We start from the raw sequence: 16,964 nt of genomic DNA, 5'->3' as shown, positions 1-16,964 counted from the left end.
AATAGGGTGTGGCGCAGGAGCAGAACTTGGAGCAGAAATCAAGCAAATGAACTTCACAGACCTCGAGATAAAGGGAAGTAGACATTTCATATTTTTTCATATCATTGTATGTTGAACTTGAAGAGGAGAACAAATCTTTGCAGCAAAACATTTCATTTTGTGTCAACTATACATCTTTCGTTTACATTGTGCAATTGTGAATTTTTTGGCAGCAGCAGCAGCATAAAACGTTAGCAGAAGTAGCAGGAGATAAATCATAATTTTCCAGTTTAAGTGTGTGTATTTTCCAGCAAAACTCTCATCATGAATATCAGTGGTGTTGTGAACATAGTATTAGTCTACTTATTTGTGAAACATTGTATGACATGTGTGAACGGGCGTACATCTGAAACAGAAGTAAATCATTCATTAGACAAGTTAAATTCGTGGGATGGAGGTTTTTCTCAGACAATAGCTAGAGTGGATTGTACAGCAGGTTCAACTTTGTATATTACTACATATAAATTGTTGTCTAGACCAAGATATATCAATATCCAGCTTCGTCCAAACAGACATATTGGCATCTGCATGATCTTATTGTTATCAGGTGATATCAATCTAAACCCTGGTCCAGTCAAGTGCGAGAGCTGTAAAGTTCCAATAATGAAAAATCGCAGAAAAGTGCAATGTGTTGAGTGTGACGATTTATACCATGCAAATTGTGCCAATATTTCCTCGAAAGAATACAAAAACATTATCAAACAGAACCAGGAATGGTTTTGCCCACTTTGTAAACCTGAGCCTTGTGGTATGTGTGATAATCTGGTGACAAAATACCAACAGGGACTGGAGTGTGACAACTGTGAAAAGTGGATCCATGCGCAATGTGGTGGAGTTGATAATGAAACTTATTTACAATTCGAAGGAAAAATTGCACCTGGATATGCCCAATGTGTGACATAATGAATTTTTCAGACTCCCTATTCAATTCATTTTTGGATTGCAGTACCAGCAACCAATTTTCCAGTTTGAGTGACAATGACGATGGAAATTCAACCTTCTCTGACGTATCTGACGACCACTGTCAGATTCCTGATCGCAGTACCCCCGGTAAAAAAGCAGCTAAAAAAGTTTCTTCTAATAAAGCAAAAACAAAGAAGAGTAGCAGGGAATCAATACGTATTATGTTACTGAACTTCCAGAGTATTGGTAACAAATCGGCCGATATCAAAGTGCTTATTGAACAATATAAACCTGATATCATTCAAGGCACCGAAACTTGGCTTTCGCCGAACATTAAAAGTTCTGAAATCCTCCCGGACTCGTATGATGTGTTTAGGAAGGATAGGCAAGAGGGGATCCATGGTGGAGTTCTACTTGCGTGCAAGAAGGATCTCATCATGACAAGGCGGGAAGAATTTGAAACAGAAAATGAACTCATGTGGAACCAACTTGAACTCCAGGGGCGCCACTCGCTACTGATTGGCACCGGTTATAAACATAAACATGACAATGTAAAATTTGTCATCGATCTTGAGGTTTCTCTTGACAAAATTGAAAAGAAAGGCAAGGGCTATAACATTATCCTGGCAGGCGACTTCAATCAAGCAAATATTGACTGGAAAAATAGCACAGTCATCCGCGATCACCCCGCATCTAAATCCACAGCAGAGCTGCTTCTTGAGACTACAACAGGTTTTGGTTTAAACCAGCATGTGTTGGAACCTACAAGAAAAGACAGTATCTTGGATCTTGTATTCACTAATAATTCAAGTCTTGTGAGAGATGTCAAAGTTGATCCAGGACTCAGTGATCATTACATGGTAATCACCGACATAGATTTGAGAGCAAAATGGAAGAGACAACCAAGACGGAAGTACTTCGTCAGGCGGAAGGCAAATGAAGATTTGATTAATGAGGAGTTGAGTACCTTCAAGGACAAGTATTTTAGCATGGGAAATGTCTCTGTGCAAGAAAAGTGGGACAATCTTGAAAGTGAGATAAAGACAGTCATGAATAAGCATATTCCTCAAAAGACAGCTGCTAAACCAAACAGTTTGCCATGGTTTAAGAGATCACACCACAGACTCAGACGCAGGAAGCAGAGGGCTTTTAACAAGGCGAAAAAGTCGCAAAGTAGTGATGACTGGAAAAATTTTTGTCTTGCCAGAAAGAACTTAAGAAATCTCTCAATGAATCCGAGCGTGAGTTTGTTGCAAATAATCTTACCACTGCAATGAAAGAGAACACCAAGCAGTTTTGGTCATACATGAAAAGACTGGGGAAAAGTGAGAGCGGTGTCGCAGATCTCAAAGTTAACAATAATATCATTAGCGATGGGAAGGAAAAAGCAGAGGCATTGAACGCACAATTTGCTAGTGTCTTTACAAGGGAAGACAAGGAAGCGATTCCTACACTTGGCAGTAGCAGTATTCAAGACATTCCAGATTTAATTATTCATGAAAAGGGGTTTTAAAGCAACTCCAAGAACTGTCTCCGAATAAAGCAGCAGGACCTGATGAGATACCGCCATGGTTTCTCAAAATGTTTGCTGAGAAACTTGCGCCGATATTTACAGACTTGTTCCAAGCTTCTGTTGATCAAGGGACTCTCCCCCATCAATGGAGGGAGGCAAACATTTGTGGCATCTTTAAAAAGGGGGACAAAGCCGTGCCTGAAAATTATAGACCCGTTTCGTTAACAAGCGTCAGCTGCAAGATTCTGGAGCACATTATACATTCACATGTTATGGATCACTTGGAGCAGCATAATATTTTGGTTGATTCACAACATGGCTTCAGATCTAAGCGCTCCACTGAAACTCAACTCATTTTAACTGTTGATGATATTGCAAGAGCTTTGGAACAAGGGGATTCAGTGCACATGGCAGTTCTAGACTTCTCCAAAGCCTTTGATAAGGTTCCTCATGAACGCCTTCTGAATAAGCTTCATCATTACGGGATTAGAAACAACCTTCATCAATGGATCAGAAGTTTCCTATCAAATAGGACCCAGAGAGTTGCATGTGAGGGCAATTTTTCATCACCCAAAGAGGTCCTTTCTGGAGTACCACAGGGGACGGTGTTGGGGCCGTTGTTGTTTTTAACCTATATAAACGACCTCCCGGACATGTTGAGCAACCAAGTAAGACTCTTCGCAGACGACTGCCTGGTGTACTCTACAGTGTCAAATGAAAGGGACATGGACTCTCTACAAGCTGATCTAAAATCTCTTGAAACATGGCAGGAGACCTGGAAGATGAGCTTTAACCCTTCCAAATGCACGGTCATGGAAATTTCCTTGAAGAGAAACCCTCCACACAGAGACTATATTTTCTGCGGCAAGTTTTACAGCAGCCAAACTCAAATCCTTACTTAGGGGTGCAGCTGGATAACAAGCTGAACTGGGGAGAACATGTTACAAACACAGTTAACAAAGCAAACCGGACTCTGGGTTTCCTGAGGAGAAACTTGTGGTTTTGTCCAGGGAAGTGAAGTCTACTGCATATCTAACGTTAGTGCGTCCAGTCTTAGAGTATGCTGCGGGTGCATGGGACCCATACAGGGCGGGACTCATAAAGAAGATTGAAAGTGTGCAGAGAAAAGCTGCAAGATTTTGCACAGGGGATTACCAAAGAGAAAGTAGTGTCACTCAAATGCTGGAAGATCTCGGATGGGACACTCTAGCTGTCAGAAGGAGAGAAATCGTTTAGCTATGTTTTACAAAATCCAAAATGAGTTGGTAGGAATCAACAAAGAAGCCTATATTCAAACTTCTTCTGCTGCGGGTTTGAGAAGAAACCACCACCTACATGTTGAAATTCCATTCATCAAGAAGGACGTCTATAAAAACTCATTTTTCCCAAGAACTGGAAGGGCATGGAATTCCCTCACTCAAACCACTATATCAGCCCCATCTTTAGACATATTCAAGAAAAACCTCTAGCTTGCAGGTCACCAAATAGTTAGCGATTTGCGGTTTTCGCCCTGCTGACTACAACTTCAGAAGGTTCAGAAGGTTCATGAAAATCTGCACACTGATGGCTTTCTTGAGGGCGGTATGACTGCTGCCAGAACATTGTCAGACTAATATTTTTTAAATAAAAAAAAACGATTATGCAGATTGACACAGTCGGCGAGCAACTGATATAACAAACCAAACCATCTAGCTGTCTTTGTTATTTCCCTTAATTTAAATCAAATATTATAACCACCAAAATTACGCAACATTAGCTATCTACGGTAGATAGCAGCCTAGCTGTATGCAACTGATTTTTACTCGGGCTTTCCCGAAACTGGTACCGTAAAATGGGGTGACTTTGGTCAGTGGGGCCGGGGGTAACTTTGGTATAGATTCTAAAATCATAATTGTTCAGTATTGAAGTGAGCCATGCCATTATAATTAGGCCTATATGCCATTAAGATATGTTAACTTTAAATAATATAAGCATACATATACTTTACGTTTACTGTCACTAATAATTTATACTTTACTAGTATTTAGGTGTAATAAACATAATCGACTATGTATGGCTATTATCATTAGTATAATTTCGAGTTCAACTGAATGCGTTCATCATAATTAATAACATATTTTTGTTTATCAAAAATCGACTCAGTAGCATAGTTGAAAGGTGAAAGCAATTAAATGTGCAAAGGTAGGTGGGGTCATTGGGTGAGAAACGGACCGTTTGGACCTAAATTAGGAGAAAATTGGGTTACAATATGACATACATTTTTAATATGACAATATGAGTATACATTTTTTAATATGGGGTCTTTGGGTGAGAACCAAAGATGCCTCGAACGTTGAATTTTGAGTTCTAAATTGGCTTTGTAAGCCTTTGTTATATCAAAATAAGCAGGCTTAACAAAATCAGTGATCAATTAAAGTTGACATTCATAGAAAAATAAATGCCTTTGGGTGGTAGATCGAATGGAAAAATAAGGGGTCTTTGGGAAAAGGAAATGATGAAATGAATAATTCAGCTGTATCTTCAGAACATGGGAAAATAACGGTTTTTGAAGGAAAAAATGGATTTTGCACCGAAACATTTTGAAATTGTCAAATTACCCTCCTCTCCCTTGAAGGTTGACCTTTTGCAAGCATAGTCTTTCTAAATGAACAGTTTTTGCGCATTCAAAAAAGCGATGCCCCCTTCCTTCCCGTCTAAAAATACATTCTGCTCCCCCCCCTTTACAGACCTCAAAAATTTCAGGGCCCCTCCCCCTTTTTGATATGAAAATTATGTGCCAACCCCATAGAAAAGCATATAAACTCACATTCTCCAGGAAAATTTGTGGTCATTTTTTCAGCCCCCCCTTAGGAGGGTCAAAATTTGTCAGGCCCCCTTTCTTTTTTGCATCAGCCCCCCCTTACAAGTGTTTGTGAACGGTCCCCTAGGCCCTAAAAGCCTATTCTTGGAAATGAATTGTCTTGGCCTTGATCTTTTTTTTTTTTTTTTTTTTTTACTGTTTGGTATAGGCCTAATATATATTTCAACAATTACGTTTATTTATTTTATTTTTTTTACGAAAGGGGTTTTAAGTTTCATTAAAATGTTTCTTTGTCATTTTGTTGACTTTGAAAACATTTTTGTTACTTTCCTTGTTTACTACATCTGATAGACGTCTTTGCAGTCTTCGTATTGGTATCGCTTTTTTTAATGTGCAAAAACTGTTCATTTAGAAAGACTACGCTTGCAAAAGGTCACCCTACTAAATATTCATGTGACCTTGCAGTCAACCTCAGGAGCTGTTATGGAAAATCGCTATCGCAAAACACACCGTGTTTTGTTCCCTACGATCGAGAATTTTTGAAGGTCGGCGCGCAGATTTGAAATATTTGTGGTAAGTTCAGAATTTCCTGATTTGAATAATTATAATAGCTTGTTAAGAATCGTTTACTGTAAATGATACATCGTGTTTTTAATCCAAAGTAGAAATTTCGCCGGTAGAGCTTTTTTGTGGGCCGCAGTATAATGGAGAAGTTCATTGTATGCAATGTGATGTTTGGGATACGCTAGTTTGAAGAAAACCACTTTGATTATGTTTCTATTTATCAATCTCACAATATATGAATCAGTAATTAGTCCTCCATCCATGAAGTTTCAATATAATTGCGAGGTTTGTTGAAATAACATAAAATAAAGCGACAATCCGCCGGTGAAAATTTTGTATTGATAGACTACGGGCTCTCTATGCACCACTGGACCGATCCATTTTGGTGCAAAATAGGGGTGTTTATAATTGAGTGGCGCGGAACCACTTGAGGATGATAACGTGAATTAACTAATTTCAACCATTTAATACAAGCTTATTTTGTGTATTTATATTAGTACACAATGATGAAACTTATTTTGGGGTTGTGATTTCCAAGTTCATGATGTTTTGTGGTTTATACCATTTTCATGAGGGGTGAGCATCATAGGAAAATAACAAAAACACCCCTATTTAAAATGAAAAGGTCCATTTTGCAGGATGATAAAATGGCGACCAGTGAAAATTTTGGTAGTATATTTTTCACTATCTGTCATTTTTTTAAATGATTTGGGGGCAATTTTCACCCAAACCATTGAAAAGTGGGGTGGTATGGCATATAGGTGTTGCCATATTTTGTGTTTTAAAACCTGAAAATGGAAATTTTAATGGAAAATAATTTGGGATGTTCCATTCTGTGGATAGGGGTGTAGAAAATCACTGCCCCTCACTCAAAAGCATTAAAAGGCAGCAATTTTTGTGATTTGTCCCTTAATTTCATGGACCTTCAATGTTTTACAATTTTCACCATGAAGAAATTTCACTTTTCAGATGCTGCAGAATGGAATTGTAAAATGAATGTTTGTGGAGACAAGATTGTGATAACCTTGAACCAGATAGTGAATTTTTCCACATCAAAAAAACACAAAATACAAATAAGACCTTTCACTGTACTTGTCCAAACTGAGATGACTTTTGATGGCATTTAATTCCAAAAAGAAACTTGGGAAAATAAAGAATTTAAAAATAATGAAAAAGTGTTTGTTTTCAAACATGACATGGCATACTGGGTATGACTTGTTTTGAGTTCCACTTGAACCAGATGGTGAATTTTCCCCAAAATTTACCTTGAAACTTGTAATCTAGCCTAAAACTAGGGTTTTCATAGCTATGATGGGCAGTGGTAGCTATGGTAGGCAGTGAAGCCTGCCTAACACTCACTTCTGAGGCCTACCACTAAATGTCAATCTCAATGCTATGCTAGTGCACACCACTTGGAGCAAGCCTTGGTATTTTATAAGAACCAGGAGCAATGTCTCAAGAAAGAGGAGGAATTTTCAAATAGTTAATTCTTTACTGCATATATACAATACAACATACCAGCACTACTGCATCAAGTGCAAAACTGGAACCAGCAGCAATTTGTTTTAGACCATTGCTCCTGGTTCATGTGAATTTTGCAAGGACCAATTGGTGGCTTTATGACGGCAGATTGCTACCCGCTATTTCAAGGCTTGACTTGGAGGTATTGGTAAAATCTCTTTAAAAAGTTTGTGTAAATTTGATTCTTTGAACTTTGTTAGCTGGTCTAAACATTCATGCACTTAGGGGTGGTGCAATAATTATGTGTACCCCTGGGGGGGTGAATTCTCAAAATGATCTGCCAAAAATGCTTGCCCCCTTTGGCCATGCCAAAAATCTTTGCCCCCCTTTGACGTGCCAAAAACCTTTGCCCCCCCTTTTGACGTGCCAAAAAATCTTTGCCCCCCCCCTTACACATGCAAGATTTTGGGGAACCCGAATTTAAAACCTTAACTTGTCTTATCATTTAATGCGAGCACAGCGAGCAGGAAATTTTGCATATTTGAATGTGTTCCTAACGTTTTCCTACGCATTTTTAGGGCGTAATATAGAAATGGTACCCAAAATATCTGTGCCAAAAATTGCTTGCCCCCCCTTCGACCTGCCAAAATCGCTTGACCCCCATTTGACCTGCCAAAAATGCTTGCCCTCCTCCCGCCTGCCAAAAAATCTTTGCCCCCCTATAATTCACCCCGGGGTACACATAATTATTGCACCACCTCTTAGTGTGGAATATGATTTTCTTTTTGAGTTCCACATAATTTGCATGATCCACTTTGTCAGAACTTTCAAAAAATTGTTAAAAGTAAAAGAATCAGTTCTGTAAAGGTACATGCATTTGAAACTACTACATGATAAACAATGTGAATGTCTAATGTATAGGGTAAGAGATTTTTAATCTATCAAATTAACACTATTTAAGGTGGTTCATTGAGTTGGCAATTCCAATTCAGGGAAAAATAACCAGATGCACCAAAGGGACTTGCCTTGGGTGTCCATGCCTTTGCCTTGGTGCTCCTCAAAATGTGTAACTTTGGATGTATTCTTTAGCATGTGATTGCCTTGGTGCCCTAGCAGGCCAAAGCAGAATTGCCTGGCTGTTTTCGCAATTTTGCAAAAAAAATTCCAGAATTTAGCAATGGAAACTGAATTTTCATTGAGCGTGTTTATAGTGGGAGCAGATGTACGGTACATTGCGGTACAATTTCTACCCGGTTAGAGATTATCCGGATACTTGCCCACTATAAACACTAGCAGTATATGTATGTACGGTACATCGATATCCTTCTAAACCGAAGGATATTGTTGCGAGATATTCCCACTATAAACACACCAGTATAAATTGTGTGCGGTATTACCAGAAGTGGGAGCTTCTTCATGATGCGCGCAGGATATTCGGAACGATTCTCACCCCCAAGAGTTATCAAAACAGAAGCTACATGTTCACCGCCATGATCATATTGTTGAATGGGCTCTTTATAGCTCGCGCCACAATATTTACACATTCCCCGTGTGACCTCGGGGTCATTGCAAATGTACGATAATGTTAGTTGGTATATATAATTTGTGCGGTAACTGTGTCTCACTATAAACAGCAAGGGTATCGGTATATATACAAGGATTATCGTATACGGTATACTCAATATGCGGTATATTCACTATAAACACGCTCATTGTTAACCCCATGAGAACTACCTGCCGATTGGCCAAAAAGAAGTTTTCATTATCAATTGGCCCAATCAGCAACATTGTTAGAATAATTTCATCATGCAAAAAAAATGGGGTGAAATATTTGAAAAGCTCCATTGTGATTGGTGATTAAAGTGAAAATATTCATGTAATTAGAGGCAATGTTAGATTGGCAGGTAGTGCTCACTGTTCAGGGGGTTAATGCAAAAAGTTGATGATGTAAAATCTTGATTTAATTAAAAGACCCATCTAGAAATGTGAAGTTATAAAGTTCAAATCTTAAAAAACATCGATCAGAATTTGGCTGAAGCAGATGAAAACCAAAGCAGGTTTGAATACTCTCTTTCGCAATTTCAGAAATCTCGGAATATACATCAACATCATCCGGGTCTTTTTGAGAGTTGACAACCATGTGACAACCCTACCTCCTCTATTGTCAATGCGTGTAATGAATCATGGGATATGTACAATTTTGTCAACGGTTCATGATATATGGTGTGAATTCCAAAGAATTGGGGTCGCTTCTAAGAAAGGTTGGTAACCCCATATCTACTGGATTGCAATGAATTTGATATATTTGATGGTAGGACAACTTTTCTTCATTCATTTTCAGAATGCCATCAAAAGACCGGAAAAGAAAAGTTGAAAGGCAGAGGAGGTATGCTGACAGGAAGCAGGTAAACTTCACCTTTAATTTTTACCATTAATTTTTTGTTTCATTTGAGCCAAATGTTCCCTTTCCTATTAACTTTAAGGGGGTACTACACCCTTGGCCAATATTTTTGCATTTTTTTCAAAAATTATAGCACATTGGTGACAAGTAAGATATGTATATTATAGGGGCAAGGACTACAACTACATTGTACTGCACTGGAAATTTTATTTCGACACAGACAACAGTTATGGAGTTACAGTCAAAAATGAGGGAAAACCAATATTTGATCAATAACTACTTGACTTGAGTTGCTGAATTTTCAATGCAGTAGTTGTAGTCCTTGCCCCTATATACATATCTTACTTGTCACCACCAGCGCTATCGTTTTTGAGAAAAATGCAAAAATAGGCACAAAATTGGCCAGGGGTGTAGTACCCCCCAACCCCAAAGGAGGTACTACACCCCCTGATAAATTTTGTGACTAATTTTGAAAAAAAAAAAAAAAATAAAGTCCACACACTGGTAACAAAAGTTATGTATATTATAGGGCAAGGAATCAATTACTGTCCTCGGCAGTAAAAGCGTTTAAATAATGGGTTCGGCTGCGCCTCACCCATTATTTACGCTTTTACTGCCTCGACACATTATTTTTTCGTGTAAAGGATCATGCATTACCCTTTATTTCTTAAATATTAGGCCTGGCGGTATGTTATTTATGATAAGAAACGAGGTACCGCTAGAATGTACCTCATTTCTAAAACATATATAATGAACCACATGTCTTGAATCACTGAAATTTCAGTGAAGTAATTGGATTCCTCGGCTCTATAATATACATAACTTTTGTTACCAGTGTGCAGTTATTTTTTGAGAAAAATTATGCAAAATTAGTCACAAAATTTATCAGGGGGTGTACAGGCTGAGTCAAAAAGAAGTAAACTCATGTTTGAGGGGCCGTAACTCGAGATCTACAAAGAATCTGCTAAAAATGAAAATACCACTGGAAAGAGCGAATTTTACACGTCTAAATAAATAAAAGAATTGTTGCAATTGCTCACAGCAAACTAAAGTTATACTCATTTGAATACAACCACCCATTTTTGTAGCTGCACACGGCTGATTGATTTTCATCCATTTCAATTTCGACGAATCAGCAAAGTGCTAACGGGATTTATTGTTGAAAAGACAACTCTTGCTTTTAATTAATATACAAGAAAGTCCATGACGGTACTATAGTTTGTAGGGATACCAATTCAAGTCTTTACTGAATCTAAACGGCAGAAGCTTGATTGGGGAATGTTGGGTAAAGGATTGAGCTGATCTTTGGTCTTGCTGTAACGCATGTCTAACTCTAGTAATGTTCACTTGTGATCTAGCAGTTCGTGGTTTGGCTGAAGCTTCCGCAGTCTGTTCCTTAGTGTCCCATACACATTGAGCTTGTTCACATTCTTATATAAAGCTCCCTTACATGAAACCCGGTTAGCTATATGAAATTGGACACGAAAAAGACGCTGAACTTCAGTGGGACTCTTAGTTTCATGATACTTAAATCGACAGAAACGCATGCGCTCCCGCATGCGGTAAATTGTGGTGCCATGTTGCCATTTGGCCAGTTTTATTATAAGGTAGTGCAATGAGGTAAAATTCATATTAAAAAGAGCCCTTTAACATGTAAGAATTATTGATCGAAACCACACATGCCACAGAACTTTATTTGCATTTGAATATCGCCCCTTACCAATACATATAAATAGGTAGGCCCCTACTTGTGAAGTGAAACCGTGTGCAACTACAAAAATGGGTGGTTGTATTCAAATGAGTATAACTTGAGTTTGCTGTGAGCAATTGCAACAATTCTTTTTGTATTTAGACGTGTAGCATTTGTTCTTTCCAGTGGTATTATCATTTCTAGCAGATTCCTTACAGATCTCGAGTTACAGCCCCTCAAACATGAGTTTACTTCTTTTTGACTCAGCCTGTAGTACCACTACCACCTTAAAGCCATTATTCCCAGCTTCTTGGGTTATTGGAACATTTGATGCATCTTTGACGCAGTGATTATATTTTAACCATTACCAGTGGCGGCGTCAGAGGCATTCTTTGCACTCTTTACCCCCAATTGTCCCCCCCCCCCCAATCTTTGTTTCCAATGGACATTTTATTGTGAAATGTCATTGTACAAGGAATACATTTAAAAAAATTCCACATAGCCCCCAAATGAAAAGTATTTAATTATCTTTGTAATCACTCAAAAAGAATTTTGTGTGAATTTTACATCCGAACTAAGTGCTATTCAATTTTTATGAGCCGTTTTTATTTTACATGTAAAGTCTATGGGGGTGACGATTAGAAATGGACAGCAATATTGAAAAACCCTCATTTTGGGCCATTTTAGACACTAAAATGCCCATAAAAAAAGATTAGCACTTAGTTTTAAAATTCACACACAATGCTACCTGAGTGAGTACAAACATAATTAAATACATTTCATTCGGGGGCTATAGTAAAAACAAAAAATGTCCTATACCTTAATGGTTATGGAACAAAGGAGCACCCCCCTGTAAAAATCCAAAATTTCAAAGAATTTCCACTTATTGAGACACTTTTGCCTAAAACTTGTTCATTCCCCCCTGAAATTCACTTCCCTTACCCCCAAAAGAATACCAAAAAAAATCAGATTTTGTCAAAAACCATGCCAAAGTATTCCTCTGGTCATTAACGATTTAGAAAAGTATAGTTTGACCTATCTGCGACTTGCTGTTCTTGAGTTATAAGCAAAAAGGTCAAAATTGGGGGCTGGTCAGTTTCTTTGGCCACACAAGGGTAAAAAAATAAAAGTGCTCCAGTTTCAATGAAAATGATCTCAAATTGTTTGTCATGTAAAATGAACTCAAATAAGGAATAGTTTGCACTATGTAGAATGCATTTTTATTGTCAAAATCCAGCGATAAAGGTCAACCCCCATTGCAGCATGGCCTATAGACCATGATCACCTATTTTTTATGTTTTTTAGTTAACAAAGGATCCAAGAAGGGTTTTTCATTAGGCCGACCGAGGGGGGGGCAATTTTGGCAGGCCGAGAGGGGGGGGAGATTTCAACCCTGTTGTATGAAATTCGACCCTGTTGGCCCCTAGTGACACGCTTTCTGTTTTCTCATCTAGAAACGTTGATTAGAAGTATATTTCCGAGGGTGCATTCCTTCCAACTAAGCTAATATTTGTATTTACCAACCCAAGTTGTTATTATTTACACACCTTTGTATGGGGCCACCTTAATTATAAACTATGTAACTTTCAAAAGTAGCCCCAAAATTAAAAAAGTATTTTGTATCCAGGCAAACAGCAACTTTCTTTCCAATATGCAGGTGGCACTCTAGTCGTGACTACAGTACGCAAAAGAATTCAGGTACCAGTTATGTTCACCCCTGTACATCCTAGACAAATACAGATGTAATTTGAACCAGCAGCCAACAACTGCATCTCAGGTCAGATTTAAGACCTCATTCGTTGAAATCGTTCAAGAAATAAAGACACAATGACCTAAAAAAAACCCAAGGAAAATGCAAATTCAAAAGTTGCAGTTTGCACCATTCCATACCCTATTGATACAAAGCGTTTTTGATCAAGGGAATTAGCGCCGTATTATCCATTGATAAGCAACTTAAGTGCAACTTTTGATTTTGTTCCTTCCTTAGGTTTTAGATCACTGTTCTCAACCAATTTTAACAAATGAGTTCTTAAATCAGAGCTAAAGAGTATGTACAGATACTGGCTGCTTGTTTTAATTTTGATATATTTGTCTTTGTTTAGGATATATACAGTCAGGGGTGAACATAACTGGTACCTTAATTCTTTTGCACACTGTATCAATTCAAAGAAAAAGTATTTTAGAATATTGATTGAGTTACCTAATGACACCCCCTGTAGAAGAGATGATCTTAATATCCCACACAGGTGGTGTAGATTTTAAACAGAGTCATCTATTCGGGTAACCCCATTTGACATTCATACTCCCTGTGTGGAAGATCAAGGTCATGTCTTCCATAGGGGTTGTATGGATTTCAACTGGAATAGCCTAATAAATGAGTTACATAGGGTACTGGAAAAGCAGTACCGTATTCATTCCAATAAGCTCCCAGGGCGCTTTACAAAGTCATTTTGAGTGGGCGCTTATTTTTTACCTTGTTTACCTAATTTTTTTGTAAGGGCCGTTTATTAGAGACAAATTTACCGACATGTATGTTATAGGGTCCTGAGACGTTCTAGTAGCTTTTCTGATACAGTAAATGTATTGCAAGAAAAATGCAAGTTTACACAGGACTTCAAATCCTCAAGCTGTATCACTGTATCAACGTCTATCAGTCACTTCAACATTAAAGCCATATTATAACATTTGCTGTTTAATTCATTTTTTTACACGATTATATTGTACTTTATTAAACCAATATACCCTGCAAATATCAAGACTCTAGGTGCTGTAGTTTTGTCAAAATCCGAGATTTTGAATAAAGCGCCGGATCCGGCGCCTTATTATTACTATGGAATTATTAGTCGAACGCATACACGATGTTCATAACACACAGTACGTACACGGCGTGCGGGCCGGTGATCTACACAACAAAGGGTCGTACCATAACATGACTGAAGGAGTGGTACGTATTGGCAACATACGTGCTGTTAGTAAATTCCAATTTTCTTTGCTTTGCCGTAGTAGTTCGGCTCAAAAATAAAAGGGGATATATCTGACAGTAAAAACTAACATTTTATGGCAAAGAAATGCTAATCTATTTTGTATGATAATGTTATAATATGGCTTTAATGGTACCCTTTAGCAAATTTAAAATACCCTGGGTGGGTGCTTATTGGGGTATAATGGGCACTTCTTGGAATGAATACGGTACCGGTACTTTGAGTTTTCTCTTTGATCTATAATTAAATATTTTCTTTTTTTATTCTCTTTTTTAATGACAGATTCAGTCTACAAAATCTTTCACCGATACTTCACAATGTAACTTGAGAATGGCAGACAATGCATCAGAGGGGTCCGCCAGCAGCGGGCCTGCATCGGAATCAGAGGTGGCATCAGAAGCAGAAGTGACCGAGTTGAGCCCTGAGAGTGACGCAAACAGCGTTGAGATGGTAAATGTAGCAAGTAGCAGTGAGGAGGGGAGCGAAGGCAAAGAGGAACTGCCTGACGATAAGACAAACTCTGACGAAGACTTAGTAGATGAAGATGTTGATGAGAGTCAGAGTGACGAGGAGTCGTCACAAAATGACGAGTCGTCATCACAAAATGGTGCTAATTCAGAGGCTGTCGATGCTACCCAGGAGGATGAAGAAATTATGGATAATGAATCGAAGGAAGATGTTGACGCAGATATTATTGAAGAAATTCCCGAAAAGGAGGATGACAAGGATAGCGTAACAGAAGAACCTGTAGAAAAAGAACCGTTAGTTAATAATAATGAACCAGTAAAAGAACTATCAGACTCGGACAGTGGTAACAAGGATGAAAAGGCGAATGCAACTGAAGAACCTGTAGAAACAGAACCATCAGTCAATAATATTGAACCAGGGAAAGAACCGGTGGACAATGATAAGGAAGCAGAGAAAGAACAGCCGGTTACCGGTAAGAGTTCAAAGGCCGGTAAAGCCGGGAAGAAAGCCAAAGCAAAGGATGCTGAACCGCACTTTGTGCGCAGAAGTTCCAGAAGACAGACGCAGAAGAAAGTTTGTGAGGAGTGCTCAACTGTTTTTAAAGAAGGATGGACGAAATGCGAAGTTTGCGCGGCTATTGATGAGGGAGAGTCGGATGACAGTGATGAAGAGATGGACTGCGAAGAAATTGACTCTCAAGACTCTGACGTCGTATGCCTGGCATCAGATGGTCAAACGTCGAAGCAAAATCAACATGGCAAACTCCTGGAGAATCAAAATACATCGCAAGGTTCCAACTTTCCACGTCATGCAGAATTCCTCAAGCAATTCTTCCAAACAGTCTAACAGTATTAAGAAAATGAAAACAAAAACGCATCAGAAGGTTTCCTCGGTAAACGATAAATTTCCAAACGTGATGTTTTGTGATGCGTGCAGGACCGGGTACGCCCACGCCATCGACTTCCAATGTCATTACAAGATATTGGATTGCAAAGGAGTCAGCGGTCAAGATGACTCAGTTGCTCAGAATGAAAGGAAGACTACGAGTAAGGAAAAAGGAGGGAGTGGTGGCAGTAATAGTAATAGCGATACTAATAACGGTGGCAAAAGAGATGAAACCAATGACGGTAAAGGTAGCTACCGAGAGCTGACTCCCACTATGCGTCAGTATTCAGACTTTTGTCGGTTAGTTCCGCATTTATCCGCGAGCCGATGCGCGAAGAACTGGTCCAAGAAGAAGATCAACAGAGTTCAGCGTTGTTTCAAGTGCAACATGTTCTTCCCTTCGCTGGACGATTTCATGATTCATCTAAACGGTGATCAGAAGAAACTGAAGGACATATACGGCACCGGAGATTGCTTGGAATGTCGCTGGTGCAAGCACGTAGCACCTTCGCTGTGTCGCATGCAACAGCATCGGTTTCTTGCTCACAAAATGATTTGTTGTACGGTGTGCGACAAAATGCTGCCTTCCAAAGAGGACTTTGATAAACATATGCGCGAAGTGCATCCACAGCATGACGGAACTGATGCTGTGAGATCGTCAAATATGAAGTTGGACAGTTTGGTACAACAGGTTGGTGCCGACTCTGGAAGGGCATTAATTGGAAGTGTGAATGATATGAACCAACGGCTTATTGATGGGCAGGTAGGCAATAGCCACAGCTCGCAACTCTATGGCAGCAGTGACGAGGAGGATGTAAGCGATGATGGTGGAGGGAGTGGTGGTGATGATGACAACAGCGATGTTGATATCGAAGAGATTCCTAGTAAATCGAGCGCAGCACCAAGTCAAAAAGGTTTTGTGAGCGGTACGTCCACAAAGTTGGTCAAACGTAAAGGCAAGAAGCCGCATATTAGAATGGGCATTGGTAACTTTTCAAGATTCGGTAAACGTGGTTTGTATGTCTGTAAAATGTGCGATGCGATTTGCAGTACGGATATCGCCCTTATGAATCATAAAAAGGAATTCCATCCCGTGGTGTACAAACTTGAGCAATTAGACGTCAAGTATGGTCCACAGTGGCGCCAAGCCCAAGACAAAACGAGGAAGAAGAAAAAGAAGAAAGACAAAGAAAAAGAGAAAGATATGGGAAAAGAAGAGAAGAAAAAATTAGAAATGGCAAAACCAAGCAAACTTGATG

General features: G+C 38.9%; 1 protein-coding gene across 2 annotated transcripts; it reads left to right on the top strand.

The window, feature by feature from the left end:
- Positions 1-5,724: 5,724 nt before the first annotated feature.
- On the top strand, positions 5,725-15,801 carry LOC140170161 (uncharacterized). 2 transcript variants are annotated; one of them, XM_072193484.1, is made up of 3 exons: positions 5,725-5,828; positions 9,622-9,685; positions 14,635-15,801. In XM_072193484.1, exons 2-3 carry the CDS (start codon positions 9,623-9,625, stop codon positions 15,664-15,666), a joined length of 1,095 nt encoding a protein of 364 aa, XP_072049585.1. In that variant the 5' UTR covers positions 5,725-5,828; position 9,622; the 3' UTR covers positions 15,667-15,801. The 2 variants fall into 2 exon arrangements, with proteins under 2 accessions (XP_072049585.1, XP_072049586.1); XM_072193485.1 differs by lacking the exon at positions 9,622-9,685 and having other exon boundaries at positions 5,731-5,828.
- The last annotated feature ends 1,163 nt before the right edge of the window (positions 15,802-16,964 follow it).

The sequence above is a fragment of the Amphiura filiformis genome, chromosome 14 (genome assembly GCF_039555335.1).
Source record: "Amphiura filiformis chromosome 14, Afil_fr2py, whole genome shotgun sequence".
NCBI lineage: Eukaryota > Metazoa > Echinodermata > Ophiuroidea > Amphilepidida > Amphiuridae > Amphiura > Amphiura filiformis.
The sequence above is the reverse complement of the archived record's forward strand: the minus strand, read 5'-3'. Positions and strand labels throughout refer to the sequence as shown.

What these genes read in the sequence shown, in the direction of transcription:
- LOC140170161 (XM_072193484.1), top strand. Translation starts at nt 9,623, where the DNA reads ATGCCATCAAAAGACCGGAAAAGAAAAGTTGAAAGGCAGAGGAGGTAT. An exon ending in GGTATGCTGACAGGAAGCAG is followed by an intron (nt 9,686 to 14,634) that starts GTAAACTTCACC and finishes TTTTAATGACAG; the next exon opens with ATTCAGTCTACAAAATCTTT.